Source organism: Stegastes partitus, unplaced genomic scaffold (assembly GCF_000690725.1).
Source record: "Stegastes partitus isolate 25-593 unplaced genomic scaffold, Stegastes_partitus-1.0.2 Scaffold489, whole genome shotgun sequence".
NCBI classification, from domain to species: Eukaryota; Metazoa; Chordata; class Actinopteri; family Pomacentridae; genus Stegastes; species Stegastes partitus.
Window position 1 is genome coordinate 214,190 of NW_007578220.1, and position 16,232 is coordinate 230,421.

The following is a 16,232-nucleotide window of genomic DNA, read 5'->3' on the forward strand; positions in this document are numbered from 1 at the left end:
GACAGTGTGTTTTTTTTTTCTGTTTTCCAATTTCTTTCCACCATGTGATGTAACTTTTGCTTGGTACATGATATGTATAGTAACTTCCCAGTAGTGCTGTTTACACAATAGCTGGTGGTCCTCACTCATCAATGAGTGGGCAAAATTAGATATGGGAGCCAGTCAATTTGAGCAAAACCGTAATTGACAAGGAATAACACCAATTGATTGTGTTAGGATGCGACTCTATGGATTCTATTGGTCACGCTTTTGGACCAACCCTTATTTGCTAAGCCAATTAAAAAGAGCCAAAGTTGATTGCTGACGTCTCTGGCCAATTAAAAACGTGGGTTTGCTAATGGGCGGGCCTCCGTATAGAGGGGTGGGGTGTTCGAGGTCATTCAGTCCCTCTCTGATTCACTCTATCGGCGTGTGTTTGAGGGGACGGGTAGTTGGAGTAAGGAGTCGCCGGGTGGTAGTGCATTACGACCGTTTTTTTTGGGAAAGAGACGCCGCTGAAAATTGCACCACAGACTGAAGGAACGGCCCCCGGTGACGACTTCTGTGAAATTGTTCAACGCAGCGACTGCGCCACACGCTCAACCAACAAACGCAGCCAGGCTATCAAATGCTAGCCTGCTAGCATCCCTGAAAACTGACGGGATCAAGGTGTTGATAGCTAGCCTCCCAGCTAATTATCCATCAGCTAGCATCCTCCTGCCGTAGCATCATTAGCTCGCTTCTCCTCCTCGCGCACGTCGAGACTTCACCATCGCTCGTGGCGGTGCCTTTCAGGTCGCGAGCACCAAATCCCACCTTCAGACAAAAACACACGATTCCTCCTGACTGGCTGCTGCTGGAGACAGCGTCTGCGTTGCATTAGTTGACACCATCACACCCATCTCCCCAACCCCTTCACCTCTGCCCCTCTTCCTCCACCCGAAACACTGGAAATCCACAAGCGGCCGGAGAGCGGCGAAGGGCCGGCGAAGCTGGGGGTGGTAACGCTACCGGACTCGCAGGGAGTCATAACGGCTACAGACAAGCACAGCCGTGGGGATCTACCGACAAGTATGGACGGGCTGGCCGTGGAAGTTCGCGGCTCGAATGGGGCCTTCTATAAGGTAACCTGGTTACAGTCGTAGTTTGTAGTTGTCCCAGTTCAAAGTTTTGTTTCTTGAAAAACTGTTGGGGTTTGTTCTTCTGAGCACAGCCCTAGCCAACCGTTACTTGGCTAATGTTAGCTTCGGTCCAGTCCTGACGAACAGGGATGGTTTTCTGTTCCACTAGGGTTGGCCATTGTGGGGTGGGCAGCTAGCTGTAGCTAGCACTCAAGCTAGGTACACTTGTCATCACCATGTATGGCCTATATTTGTTCATTTTCAGCAGATGTGAATACGTTTGAAGGCTATACCGTTGGGAACAGATTCCCACAGCTTTGTAATGGCATTCAGTATTTTTCACAGCGTCCCATTTTGTTATGAAATGTGCTATAAATTCATTTAAAACAGGAGCGAGCTGCTAATCAGACAGCTGTTGTGCACTTACTGCGTACAAGTGTGATGTGATGCTACATGAAAGCTCACACACTTCCTAAGTGTTTTGTGGCCCAACCCACGTTATTGCTGCACCTTAATCTCATGTTTATTTCCTTGACAAGGAAGAACTACAGTGGTTTCTGTTTCTATTCTGCCTGATTTTCAGAAGAAACCATACTTTCCTCTCTAGACACATGACTTGAAGTCATTGTTGCTGCTGTGTCACAGCTTGTTTTAGACAACACTAAAATGGCAACTGGATGGCTTTACACTTAATTCTGCACTCTGATTTTATTAACAGAGCTTACATGTCACTGTTCTTAGTCAGTCACACAGCCCCAGGTCTTGGTCATTACTGCAGATTCTGACACACAGATTTCTTAAGATTTCAGCTGAAACTGAGGGGTGACCTGACCCTATAACATACCATAATTGTTTGGCAAATAACTCTTTCATCTCCTTCCATCTTTCAGGGCTCAACTTTGAGGGCATTTCTTAGTTTTATTTCTCTGCTGAAACACGTTTATTTGTCCATGTGCTCTGTCTTTTCTATCTTCAACCTTTCAGCCGGTCAGACAACCACATGGTGGTTTAGTGATGACCCTATATTTACTCTCCTCATGCCGCTTCACCTGTTGTTCTGTTTTACAGGGTGACAGTTTGGCTCTGACGTGAATGAACACTTTCCACTAAACTCTGTTATCTCACAGCTCTTATTTTGTGCATGACATGGACACACAACTGTGTTAGTGGCATCCCAAATGTCACTTTCCAGTTTGTATTTTATCCTTGACAGGAGAGAATGGGGCAAAAGCTTTACTGCTTTTTATCCCACTTTGTGATTGGCGCATGCTGTGAAATGATTTTACATTTTAAATTCACCTCGTTCACCTTGTTGCCACTGTAAGTCAGTCAGTTTTTCCTGTTCAACTACGAATCAGGAGCATATTTGTGAACCTGTTAGGGGAATACAGCACCTGTCAGGAAAATGGCACTTTGTCATATTTATAGTCTGTCTTTTTGCAGCAGCAAGCACATACTAGGAAAGCTGATAAAAGCCTAAATAAGGATTCAAACTGTTGTGTATTCTGTTAATTATGACGCCATTGCCACACTCATTTTGCTTCAGCTGAATGTTGAACATCGATACAGACCTCTTTTGCCCATGTTTTTAATATTTTACTTTAAGTCAGCTCATCAGATACATCTGAACACTTTGGATACTTGTGTAGAAAAGCTGTGTTATCCGTCTTTATCTGTTTGCGTAAGTGGACAGTCGCAAACACGGTACCTTTAGTCCAAAAGATCTCGGTTACTACATGGACCCGCATGCGGTTGCTGGCAAAAGGATGACGTGTCGTGAAGCTGCCCATGACCCTCTTCTGCTCCCATCTTTCCACCAGTCGTGTCATGCTAGAAGGAGGGCTTGCCTGCCCTTTGACCTGGTATTGCCCAGTGGAAGCAATACTTACCCTTACAGAATATGCACATGCAGCTGTCTCCTAATGTGACCTCTGGAAAATGGAGGATGAGCACTTTTTCTACTCAGACCTGTGTTCATTGCTGACTTCTTTTCCAGAATCAAGTCAGGTCAAATGCTGGGACCCAGCAATGTGAGTGGCCAACTGTCCCCTGCTACTTGTGTTCATGTAGATACAGAGCATGTTTTGACTATTAACCAGGAATAGAAGGAGAGAAGAAAAGAGAGAATTGCCTAAAGGGTGTAGAAATCTTACTGTATCTACACACACATTGACCCAGATCCTGGCCCAAACTTTAGCCAGCTCTTCCAGTGCAAAGGCAGCACCTTCTTAGCAGGTGAATCCACACCGCAACCTCCACCCCCCTCCCAAGCATGCTCGCAGCTGAAGATACTGACTGATCCCTGTGTCCCATATACGGTAGTGTCACACTGAGAGACATGTCACACCCACCAGTTTCCTCCTGTCTCGTCTTTGCTTAGCACTGGGGGTGTTGGTTAAAGTTTACGGCATGCTGATTTGTGGATGGACAAGTAACATGTTCAAGACCATCTTTCTCATAACAGCCCTCTTTGGGCTATCGCATAATCTGTCCATATAGGCTCGAGTGATTGAGTGCCTGCCCTCCCTGTACATGTGCCCTCATGAACATTCCTCGTGTAAAACTATTGTTTTCCGATGTACACACAAAAAGCGGGCTCGTGCATTTTAATTCTGTTTGGGTATCTGTATGTGTGTCTGTATGTGTGTCTGTGTGTGTGTGTGTGAGAAAGAGAGATTTCCAGGCTGTCTGTGCTGTCAGGAGGAGTCAGTGTTCCTCGTCACTTTATCCGGCACACAATTCACAGCCAGAGAATTGTGTCAGCGATGTGATGTCTTGGCTTCCAAAAAAGCCCTAGATGCTCTTTTTTCAGCAACAGTCACAGTATTGGTCTAGCATGGCTTACAAGCCAGCTGTCTGTGTTGTTTACATGCAAAATCAAACACTCCCAGCCCCGTCCCTATCTTTCTGTTGTGCATTCATGGGAATAAAATTTGTTCTCTCTCCTTGTCTTTTAGGGTTATATCAAAGATGTCCACGAAGACTCACTCACAATTGTATTTGAAAACAAGTAAGTTTTTTGGCTACAGACTGCCTTATGATAACTAGTCCTTACATGGGGAAAACGAAGCTTGAACTGTAGTAATTGAGAATTACGATGGCTGGCCCAGGATTGCGCTTTACCCGGGCATTTAAAATTGTCCTCTTCAGCACCTGTGCTTGGCATGCAGCTGTCCATACACGTCTCTAGCAGTTTTTTTACCTCTTGCTGTAACCCCTCCTGGCCCTGCTATCCTGGTGGCATGCTTTCCTATACTCCTAGCCCCACCTACTGTCCTTTTCTGCCACCACCCCCACTCACTCATTCCTCTGCTCCCTCTTTATCTACTTGGCTCTGAGTGTAGATCAGGGTCCTCCTAAAAATAGTAATCCAAGGTATGCGAGGTGGGAGGGGTGGCAGCATGATGGCCTGTGTCATTTTTGGGATGGCTCCCCCCCGTCCCTCTGTCTCCTTTTACTTTCTCTGCGCACATGGAGGTGTTGGAGTAGCACATTGTATAAGATTGTGAATGAACGACACATGTTTCTGGTTGATAGTGACAGAAAAAAAGGCTCTCGGATTAAAGTTCTTTTAAAATCTAAGCTTCAAAACAGTCGTGAGAGGTTTAATGAGATATTAATACTGAATGAACATAAAAAGGAGCTGGTTTTTATTTTATGCGCCCCGGTGTAATAATCTCAAAGTTAACCTTTTGAAAATCATTGACTTTCATGACACTCTGTTGAGCTATTTTCAAGTTCTTATTTAATACAAAAAGGGACGTCGTACAGTTAACGTTACACTTACTGTCCAGACGCAGTTTCTTGAACTTCCTCATTAAACTTAATGAGCCATTTCACGTTTTATTTTCATTATGTTTGGTAATGTGGTGCACAGCAGTCAGTGGGGTAATATACACATATGGCTCTACAATCCCAGTGTAACATGAGTGAAAAAATACCTCGAGCTAGACTTCTTAAACGTACACAGCAGTGTTTAATTTTGTTTCGTGCGATCGTTGAGTGTTTGTGATTTGCCTCTTTCTCATCTAGCTGGCAGCCAGAGAGACAGTTGCCCTTCAGCGACGTGCGGTTGCCTCCTCCGGCCGACTACCACAAGGAAATTGGTGAAGGAGAGGAGGTGGAGGTGAGGCCTGCCACGTCGAATCTATCTGACTCAGCTCATACACCTGAAATTTCACTAACCCCCACGTCTCAGGGCCTCGGTGTCTTTACACTTCATCAGACAGATTATTATTGGCTAGTACTGACTTTCAACTGTCATTTCCTTGGATGTCCATGCAGCCTCGACGATATGGGGAAAAAAATCTAAAAGAAAACTATCTCTACATTGATGCTTTTTAAACAACAAATCTTTATTTTCCTGTGTTTTGGGCTGCAGATTAGAGCAGAATATTATTATAGCATATTGACTCTTAATAAGGAAGTTGAATAGAGCGAATGCATTTTGTTCCGAGTGTACCTACACAAGCTGTACACTCTTTATTTTGCAGCGTCTCTTACTGTCATTGGAATATTAAGCCACACACAGTTAGTTACACACCATGCATCCTGTTTGCTTTGCTAAATGCTAGACACTAGATCGGTAGGATTGCATTTATTACGGGGCATAGCCATTTGCTTACTTAATATGGAGCCAAGAGCATCTTCACTGTAGCTGCATCTTGCTTTCCACTACAGTCGGAGGCACAGTTAATGGGCGTAATAGTTTTTTGTGTGTGTGTGTCTGATTCAGCTGTTATTCAGGATATGTCTCTATTTAGGTTTACTCCAGGGCCAACGAACAGGAGCCGTGCGGCTGGTGGCTGGCGCGGGTCAGAATGATGAAGGGAGAGGTAAGTGATTGCTTTAAAAAAACATCTTTTTAAGAGGTTAAATTGAACAAAATACAAACTTTATTTCCTGTTCATTCAGAACACAGCTGAAGAGTAAAAAAAACATGTTTGAGTTTTCAACCCCCCTGTCCTCGTCTGCCTGTCAGCATTAATTCAAACACCATAGTCGCACATCCCTAAATTACAAAGAACAACGGGAGGCCGCTTTGTTGTCTTTTTGTGTGCGAAAACACATTTTCAACCACGCAGTTGTTTACTTAATCCGGCCTAATTTGCCTAATCTTCACAGTGGCTTGAATATGTTGAAAATGCAGTGAGGAAATTTGAATTGTTTCTGAATCTTCGTGCCTGAGGCGTAAAAGTCTTGGAGTTATTTAGTTGAAAAGGATGATACTTTGTGATAAGAGTTAGCGAGGATAACTCTCTGAGTGTCGGTGTTTAATTATCAGTAATAGAGGCTAAGCAGTCGTCTTCCACTTTACCTCAGCACTCTGTTGTATTGCCAGTAACTGTTTATTGAGCTTTACTGCTGTATGTAGAGTGAATACAGACGTGTAATAAGATAAGTCCTGCTGGGTAATGAGGTCAAAGAGTCAGTATGCCCTGAATGGGTCTGACATTGTACCTTCAAATCACCTTTCCCCCTGCACCCTGTGCTTCTTCTTCACGCTGACTTGTTGTGTCAAAGTGGATCTGCACCACTCTAACAGGCGCGGGTGGCGTTATTTAAATTTTCAGATAATTTCAACCAGCAGCTGACTCTAAATCATCAGCGTGAGCCGCAGGTTGAATAGTGGGTCAGTGGGATATGGAAAGGACAGCTTTGCAGTGCTACTGTGCCAAGGGACTCGCTGCTGGTGTAGTGCTGTTATTTGGAGCAGTCTGATAAGAGCCTGCAGGAATGTCTAGCATTGACTGATGGCTTTAATTCGGTCCTTTGAGCGTGGAGTGTGCAGTGTTCATCTCGCTGGTGCACTCACTCATGGTGGTTCTTTGTCTACATTTGAAAAAATAAATAAAAATCTTTCTCTGCATCTTAGTCTGGCACACCTTCTTGATTTCCTCTCACATTTTCTGTGAAATTGAAGGAGAGCAGTGTAGCTTTGTAAACCAAACAAATGAAACTATAGACTATACAGTTTGGTTTTGAGGTTTTTCAACTTGAGAGATGCCAATACGTTTATACAGTCACAGGAGATTTAGAATTTTTATATGGGTGAGATGCAGAAGTTCAGCCCTGTATATAACTTTTTCTCTGATATTTCTAGCTACAGCATTAAAAATCGGTATCTTTTCTGCTGTTTTCAGTTTTACGTGATTGAATATGCGGCTTGCGACGCCACGTACAACGAGATCGTCACATCGGAGCGCATCAGGCCCCTCAACCCCAACAGCCCTTCCTCTCGAAACTCCTTCCACAAGGTCCCCATCCCCATCCCAGAAGACCTGAGGGACATGTGAGTCTTGCATTGTTACGCTACACACAATAAATATTTCTTTACTCGATATAAATTAGTATTGGCACGCAGCATCTTTCTTTTAATTTCAAGTTCTCACATCACAAGTTGTCTCAGCGAGCAGGATTGTTAGAACGCTCCAGTGCTGCCGAATGAATAACGAGGTTGACTCTCCTGTGGATTGTTTTCTTATCGACAGCTGTGCAAATGACAACATTCACAAAGACTTCAGGAAAGCTATCGGAGCCAACTGCATCTTCTACAGTGCCCAAACACACGAACTCATTGTTCTGGTTAGTACTCTGAGTACACACTTCAGCCTGGTGTCTCTTCATGAACAAGTTAATGGCCCAACACAAAGGAGCTGTAGTCACTCTCGCACAAATATATAAAACTACATGTTAGGGATTTTCTGCACAGGTGTATAGATGTGAATCCAGATCTCGCCACATATTTGGTGTCCTCCCCCCAAGCGTTCTTTGGTTGTTGTTTTTAAGACAAAACAAATACAGTGACAACTCTCCAAATTGAAGATTCCAATGACTTGCTCATTATTCACAAACACTGACTAAACAAGTGATGATAATCTAAATCTGATCATTGTGTTTCGATGTGATTTTTGAAGTCATTCCCTAATCCCTTTTTATTATCTTCACAGTCTACAAATGAAACCACAGTAAAGCGTGCAACTCTTCTGAGTGACATGCATTTCCGCAGCATCCGTACCAAGCTAATGCTTATGTCCCGTAATGAAGAAGCCACCAAACATCTGGAGGTAAACCTACTCCTCTCATATGTGGACACTCTGTCAAACACGCTGAGGTCGTCTGTGATCATTTCACCCAGCTGTCAATTTGAGCTTAGCTGACACACTTGTACACAAAGCATCTTATGTGTTTTCCCCTCCCAGACAAGTAAGCAGTTAGCATCAGCATACCAGGAAGAGGTGAGAGTCAGGGAGGACCTGATGGGCCTCGCCATCGGCTCCCATGGTGCCAACATCCAACAAGCAAGGAAGGTGCCTGGTGTTACAGCTATCGAGTTGGAGGAGGAAAGCTGCACGTTCAGGATTTATGGAGAGGTATGTAACTAAATGTTGTTGTATTTAATGGGTAGTTCTTGTTTCAATATGCGGTTAGATACTGTGCTGTATTATATTCTAACGTTTGTGTTGCAGACGCCAGAGGCAGTGAAACAGGCTAGAGAGTATCTTGAGTTTAAAGAAGACTACTTTCAGGTACCCAGGAACCTTGTAGGTGAGTGAGCAACACAGCATTCCTAAGAGAGCTCATTTTGCCGGTGACAACATGCCACTTCGCCACCGTTGCCTATCCCTCATAACTACGCACATGCTCCCTTATTATGACATTCTTTCACCCTTCTTTCCCACCCACCCCCTCAACCTCATGCAGGCAAAGTCATCGGCAAGAACGGCAAAGTCATCCAGGAGATTGTAGACAAGTCGGGCGTGGTCCGCGTCAGGATCGAGGGAGACAACGACAAAAAGCTTCCCCGGGAGGAGGTAGGCAGGCAGGGGGCAGGCAGGGACGACACTGCCGGCGGCAAAGAGGTGAATGGACCGATCGGCTGGGCTCCCAGTCCCCGAAATAACCCCCCTCCCCTCCCCAAAGCTACTTAACTGTAGCCGAGGTTCCCATGTGCTGTCTGTCTGCCTTGAATCTGTTCCGTTCTGCTGCTTTGTCTTTCTTGTTTTGTCACTAGCACTTTTTCATCGCTTTCCACACACACACACACACACACACACACACTCACACACACACAACCCACTGCTCAGCATACGCCAGTTATATTGGGTGTGTGGGCACTTGGCTGTCCTTTTCTCTGATGGGGTGGTGTGTTTCTGTTCAGTGTGCTTCATGTAATTTTTAAGCTTACAATTATTTCAGAAGTAGTCTTTAATTCAGCACTTTTTTAAAATTTGGTGTGAGGTGTTGCTAAGTCGATAATATCACTCTGATGATTATCTGCTTCTCCCCCCCAAAAAAATAACAACACTCAACTTTCATTTCCCTCTTTTTGTGCGTGCGCTTTATCAGGGCATGGTTCCCTTCGTGTTTGTCGGAACTAAGGAGAACATCAGCAACGCTCAAGCCCTGTTGGAATACCATGTGTCCTATCTCCAGGTTGGTCTTGTGTTTTCACCAATAGATGGCAGCACTGACCTTTTCTATCTGTTTCTGTCACTCAAGAAACTTCTCAGCAGAGAACCGTATGTTGCAGCTATGTTGAAGCCATAAATGTGAGCACTGAGTAGCAGAAGAAATACATTTCTGAGAAGCACCGTTCCTTTATGTAATTAGTAGAACAGAGGCGGGATGCTTTTGGATGATGGAGTGGGCGTATGTGCAGGGTCGTTTCATATTGGTCACCTGTCTCCCGCCTGCTCAACACCACATGAGGAAAGCTGCTGAGAGCACCTCATTTTGTCCTTACCTCATGTGCTTTTATAAATAGCCCCCTCTCTCTGGGATGGGGGTGAAGGGTACGCTGGAGTATAGATTACCAGCTATCTGGACCCTCAGCTTTCTAAAATAACATCAGACCTCCCCTCCCTACAACCCCTCCTGCCTTACTTCCTTCACACATCTCCTGAGGTTCAGCTGTCATTGGTGGAGACAGCTGTCACACTGCGAAGTGAGACCCCCTCTTCCAAATCACCCACCGTTAAACCGCCATAGAAACTGCTGTCAGTGCACGGCTGTCACTAGACACCGTTGCCCATTCCCCTCAACTATAAGGATGGCTCGTGAAAAGAGTGAAATTGGGATGCTCTCGAATGATAATAGCTGTTTTTTTAAACAGATGTGTTTTATCATCAAGCATGACAAAGTTTATATTTGTTGTCACATAGTTTTGCCAGCAAAATTCTATGAACCAACTGATAATCTATCTTAATGCATTTGAGACTGTAAGCACCTGAGAACAGACTATAAAGCTCTTTCAGCTGCCCCACAGTGCGTTATCTTTGTCCAAAGAGATTAAAAAGTGACAGACAGTTTCCATTTAAACAACGCGAAACCACATCTACACACCTGTTGTGTTCTAACAGCGAGACAACTCTGGCTGTTCCTCATCTTAAATTCAGCAGGGGTTTGTTCTGAAAGATAGCAGCAGAGTAATAGGTGTTGTGACAGATGCAGCTGCTTATCCTAACCTTGACCACTGCGAATAATGCTTAACCCAGGTAGCCAATCACAGTGGATCTGTTCAAAATTGGTAGGTGTTTCAGGAGCCATGAGGTGGGCGCTAAGGCGAAATGCTCCTGGTCTTTGAAACACTTAACTTTACACATTACTGCCACTTAGTGGTGGAGTGATAGGCTCTATAATAAGAACAAAAGCAGCCCAGACCCACAGGAGTTTTACGACTACAACAGTTTCTGGGTGACCAAAAAAAATGGCTGTCATTAAATAACTGAAGTTGATCGCATTCACCCAAATTGAAAGTCAGAAAACAACTTCTTATTTCGTAAAAAGTATTGTAATATTCACTTTGTCATGTTTTAATTGGGTTTATTAATACTTTTTGCTTTACAACACATTTACTTAAATGAGATTTGTTCATTTGTGCTGTTTCCAAAAACACATACATTTAATGACAAGTGGACATCATGGTGTAGGTCAGAGTAAAGATTTTGATCACACATTTCAGTGAGCCATGTTCTGAAGAGCAGCCTCTAATGTGCACACCACATATCCACAATTGTTTCCTCACCCTGTAGGAGGTGGAGCAGCTGCGCCTCGAGCGTCTCCAGATTGACGAGCAGCTCCGTCAGATCGGGGTTGGGTATCGCGCTCCCCCAAGCCGAACTGGGGGCCCCGGGGTTGACCGGGAGAAAGGCTACCTGACAGACGAAAGCAGCAACTCGCTCCACACTTCTCGTACCTACGGGGGCCGCGGCAGAGGACGCAGGGCCTCCAACAGCCAGTACTCTGGATATGGTGAGAGTGAAGGCACTGTAATGTTACTTTGTCTTGTTTGTAATTAAATATTACATTTTTTAACATCATTTGTCTCTTCTTGATGCAGGCACAAACTCTGAACTGTCCAACGCTTCCGAGTCGGAGGATGTCAACGAGCGAGACCAGAGGCCCCGCGGCATAGGCAGCGATGAGAGGGGCTCCCGACGAGGCGGCAGGGGCCGAGGCACCAACTCGGGCAGAGGACGTGGAGGGCCGGCATCCAAGCCTTCCAACTCCATCAGCTCAGGTATTTATTTTTATAAGTAGTCACTGGAGTAGTGCGTAGTGTCATACATAAGGCTTGTGCACATTGGAGAGTGTGGCAGCTGAATTATGACGTGTTGTGATGCCGAGGAAAAATCTTATCACGATGTACAGTATATATAATTTATTGAATTAGAGTTCTGACGAGGTGAAATGACGTTTCAGATGCACTGTAGCTGTGTCTGCATATGACAAACCCATTTAGCACCATGTCAGGCCGACCCGAGCCCTGAGTTTTTGTACATTTCGTCCACAAGGCTCTCATGAATGAAGCTCCCATTCTCCACAAACTCCTTGCTGATGGGCTCTTCCTTTTTCACTGCATTTTCTGATGGTCTCGCCCACCACAGTAACCACCATTACTTCTGCTAACACTGTTGCTGTGCCAATGTCCAATGGAGATATCTGTTAGCTATCATTTTGACCAGTTCAAACTGAAATGCTCATACCTCTGTCGTCGAAAATGATGAGTGTTATGAAGGCTGAGCAAGTGGAGTTGCAACATAATTTTATTGTGACACCTCCAGTGCTGAGGGACCCAGACAGTAACCCGTACTCCCTGCTGGAGGGTGAGGGCGAGCTGGCTGACGCAGACCTCAGCGAAGGCATGGGAGACCGCCGCAGACGGTCCAGACGCCGCCGCAACGACCAGGAGCCGAGCGTGATGGATGCTGCCGGAGAGTCAGACAGCCAGGCGGGCCCCAGTGAGAACGGACTGGGTGAGAGCGCCGGCGTTCTGTTCTCATCTGTGCTTTATGAATTGTCGCCATTGTTCGTGGCCAATGTTAATCTCTGAAATTAAAGCCAAAGAAACTGTGACAATATCGGAGACGTTAATCCATATTTTACAATTCGACTGTCAGATGAAGAAGCCCGACCTCAGCGCCGCAACCGAAGCCGCCGCCGCCGTAACCGTGGCAACCGCCCAGAGGGAGGTTCAACCAGCCGTGACAGACAGCCAGCTGAAAGTGGTGAGTCGGATGTATTTTACTAGTTTAAAATTTGTTTTAAAAAATACTCTTTTTGGAATCAATGCAGCCTCCAGTATTTGCTGTAGCTAACAGATTTGAATGTTTGCAGTGACTGTTGCTGACTACATATCCCGTGCTGAGTCCCAGAGCAGACAGAACCTGCCCCAGAAGGAAAACCACACTGGCCCTGAACCCAAGGTACAGGCAGGAATTCCCACCCTGATGTAGTTTTTGTTTAAATCGGTCAGATAATTGGATGATAACGATTTTCACCCCACTGTTTGCACCGACAGGAGAACGGCACCAGTGCCAAGAAGGATGAGCGAACGCCCACCCAGCGTTCCCCCAGCAAGAGCATGACCTCGGCCAGCGAGACCCTGACCCTGGTCAACGGGGTCTCATAAAGAGACGACCCCGCCCCTCGCGAACCCAAGTCTAGAGCAAGACTCCATGGCAAACTCTGTCCCTGCTTGCATTAACTTAAACCTTAAACAGATGAGTGAAAAGTACCTGACAAAATACCTGAATTCATACTATGAGAGTGAAAAAGTACAAAAAAACGACAAACGCATCTACTTAAAAACACACGTTAACGGTGTATGCTATCCTATCTATCAGTACTTAGTGCTTATTTAAAAAAAAAAAACAAAAAAACAACTAGCTTGCCAAAAAAGAGCTGGTGGATATGACTTGATTTTTAAAAATACTGAAACACGAGAAACAGGACGAGACTTTTTTTGTTGTTTTCGAAATGGTTGTCTTTATTTGTGTCTTCTTTTTTTTTTTTTTTTTTGTTAATGTTTATTTTGTTCATTGTTTATCACTGGTTTGGACTTGGCGGTCGCTCTCTCAACCAAAACAGACGCGTCTCTTAACAGTGTTAAAAGTACAGACAAGAGAGATGTAAGCTGTAGGGAGCGGCGTATGAGCAGACAGTCCAATAGCTTATGTGACGCGATGTTCGCACACTGAACCTGGGAGTGAAGACAGAAAGACAGACAGACAGACAGATTGGAATATTGATAGACATTGTGCCTTGAATTTGAAAAAAAAAAAAAAAAAAACAAATAAAAAAAAAAACACTTGAGTTTTTCCATTAAGTTTGTTTTTGTTTCCTGAGAGGAAGAAAAGAGCGAGAGAGAGAAAGAGAGAGAGAGGCGTTCTTCCAGGTTGTTTCTGTTTTTTTTCTTCGTTTCTTTTTTTTCGGTTTGAAGGAGAGAACAGACCTGTGAGGGAGTGACGAGTGAAAGGAGGATACAGAAACCAGGAGGGAGTGGCTGGCCAAACGTGAGGAGAAAAAAAAAACAAAACACAAGTCTGGTGCCAAACACGAAATTCAAGGCGCTTGTCCTCATTCCGCGTAGAATGGACGGCGTTGGGGTCAGTGCGTGCGTGTATGTGCGTGCTCGCGCGTATGTGTGTGTTTGTGTGTGCACGGTTGAGATATTTGGCAACCACAAAACAAAAACTGGGAGGGGGCGACGTGACAAAACACAACGTAGCCCTGGGCGGGTTCACACAGTGAGGCATCTCTATTTATCAACTGGCCTGAGGGGCGTCGCGTGACGAGGCGCTTCCTCCTCTCGCCTGCGTTCGGTCTTTCGAGGGTCCGGGGCGGACGGGCCGAGACCAGACGGACGGCAGACTTGAACTATAGATTTAGACTTAAAAGAGAACTATACCGTGCCTCTTTCTCGGTGTCGGAGGGGGCGGCGGTGCTAGCTTCCAGCCACACTAGTGTCTTGATTAAACCACTGCAGCGCGCAGCTCCGGATGCACACGAGGGCGACCACCTTTTCTGGGACGGGTGCTGCTAGTGGGGTGGGTTTGGGGAGGGAGGGGGCCTGGAGACTGCAGACTGTGGGATTGGGACAGCTTCAAATGACATGAGAGCCACATGACACACAGGTACACACACGAGGCATACACACCAGGTGCGTGGAGGCACGTGGTCGCCCGCGTGGCGCAGAAACAAAAAAAACAGAACTAACAAAAAAACAAAAGTAGAGGACCGAAAAAAAAAAAAAAAAAGGAAGCGAGGTGTCTTGTCTTGTACCTGGCAGTTTGGGTAGTAGGCATATGGAGTAAGAGACGGGACTCGAAACCTCAGTGGCTCTCTGCTCATGTTGTTACTGTTGTCTTGGTTACCGCTCTCAAGTTTTTTTTGTTGCTATTTCCACATCTTAGAAAATATGAAATAAAAAATTGAAGTGAAATCAACCTCTTCTGTGGAGACGAACTTTGATTTCTCTTGTCTTGTGAGTTTGCAGTCTATTTTTCTAACTTGCATGGCATTTAGTTACCGAGTAGTAGGTGGTGCCTGTCCTGTGCATGAGGAAAGGGTGTTTATTAATCTGACTTACAAAGCCATTGTTTCATTCACTGCTGCTAATGTACACGTTGAATGTCCAACTAACGTAGAAACTCTACCTTGAAGAGAGGAAAAAAAACTTTTATTTGTGATTGAAACAACATTTCTCCCCCATCCCTTCCCCTCTCTCTCCACTCATCTGCCCGGAACGTCCCGCTTTCTATCGGTGGACACAGAGTCAGGAAAGGGACCCCATTCCTTTTTGCTCACAAGTTTCACAAAGTATTCAATTACAAAAGGGCAACATTGTGCATGACAAGCAAGCGTCCACATGACCAAAGGTTTTGAGAGACAGATGAATGGGAGTGTGGTTGGAATCGAGATGACCCAGATGCTGCTGTTATACATTTTTCTGCTCACCTGTATGTTGTGTTTTTAGAGCGCGAACGGGCACTTCGAGTATTTGTACCTCGGTTCAGTTGCATGTGTGTGAGTGGAGGACGAAGCCCTATCTGGTATGTTTGCGTTTACCTTTATACCTCATTGTGTGAGTACTGTATCCCCCTTATGTATCTGTATCCCCCTCCCGTCCTGTTGAAAGGCTGCTTTGTATGCGTGCGTGTTTGTGTGTGTCTGGTTGTACAGTCGACTCCTCACTCTGTCAGATTTTGTCTCTGGTTTTCTCACTCATGTTCTGATGGCAATAAAGGACTTTTCATTGTTTGGTATACACCTTTTCGCAACCGTTTTTTTCTTTTTCAATCTGACGTAACGGGCAAAAGGGAAAAAAAACTAGATCAGAATGGAAAAACATGGAAGCTACAGCTGTCACAGGAGTGTTAAATTTGTCTCCAGCTATTTTAAGCAATCCTAATTTTGAATTTAAAGACGCATCAGTGAAGTTCAGCTATTATTGCCATTTTTAGCATTTGGTAGTTCGTTACGTCATTCTCCTTTTGATGCAATTCTAGATTCGAATAAGCCTTTGCTGGATTGGTTTCTCTGCTGTAATGAGCCTGTTTTAAAGTCACTGATGCGAACAGGGGTCTGTATTTTCTGACGTAATTCTGCGTTGGGTATCGGTTGAAGGTACCTCACACAGCAGGAGTGACTCAGCGGGGTGTTTACAGGATGATTGTTGCTGTTTGTGGTGGCCCATAGAGATGGTGAATCATCGCCCATTTGGTGAAGGTATCAGGTTTTAGGAGATCTTAATCGTGAGCACAGATAACTACACGTGCATAGTGGCTATCAAAATAGTCCCAACCCCTTCACTTCATGCTATATTTACTGCATTTAATCTTAAAACAG

General features: G+C 45.0%; 1 protein-coding gene across 2 annotated transcripts; it reads left to right on the forward strand.

Annotated features, from left to right (window-relative positions):
- Window positions 1-382: 382 nt before the first annotated feature.
- fxr2 (FMR1 autosomal homolog 2) lies at window positions 383-13,697 on the forward strand. 2 transcript variants are annotated; one of them, XM_008287168.1, is made up of 17 exons: window positions 383-1,103; window positions 4,058-4,110; window positions 5,133-5,226; window positions 5,864-5,935; window positions 7,244-7,392; window positions 7,592-7,685; window positions 8,051-8,167; window positions 8,303-8,473; window positions 8,570-8,648; window positions 8,805-8,962; window positions 9,450-9,536; window positions 11,135-11,354; window positions 11,443-11,622; window positions 12,167-12,358; window positions 12,503-12,610; window positions 12,720-12,808; window positions 12,904-13,697. In XM_008287168.1, exons 1-17 carry the CDS (start codon window positions 1,053-1,055, stop codon window positions 13,012-13,014), a joined length of 2,025 nt encoding a protein of 674 aa, XP_008285390.1. In that variant the 5' UTR covers window positions 383-1,052; the 3' UTR covers window positions 13,015-13,697. The 2 variants fall into 2 exon arrangements, with proteins under 2 accessions (XP_008285390.1, XP_008285391.1); XM_008287169.1 differs by having other exon boundaries at window positions 8,805-8,914.
- Window positions 13,698-16,232: the final 2,535 nt, after the last annotated feature.

Excerpts from the sequence above, each read along its gene's own strand:
- fxr2 (XM_008287168.1), top strand. The coding sequence starts at position 1,053 with ATGGACGGGCTGGCCGTGGAAGTTCGCGGCTCGAATGGGGCCTTCTAT. Across the intron at positions 5,227-5,863 it reads GTGAAGGAGAGGAGGTGGAG|GTTTACTCCAGGGCCAACGA; the intron begins GTGAGGCCTGCC and ends GTCTCTATTTAG. Across the intron at positions 8,474-8,569 it reads CGTTCAGGATTTATGGAGAG|ACGCCAGAGGCAGTGAAACA; the intron begins GTATGTAACTAA and ends TTTGTGTTGCAG.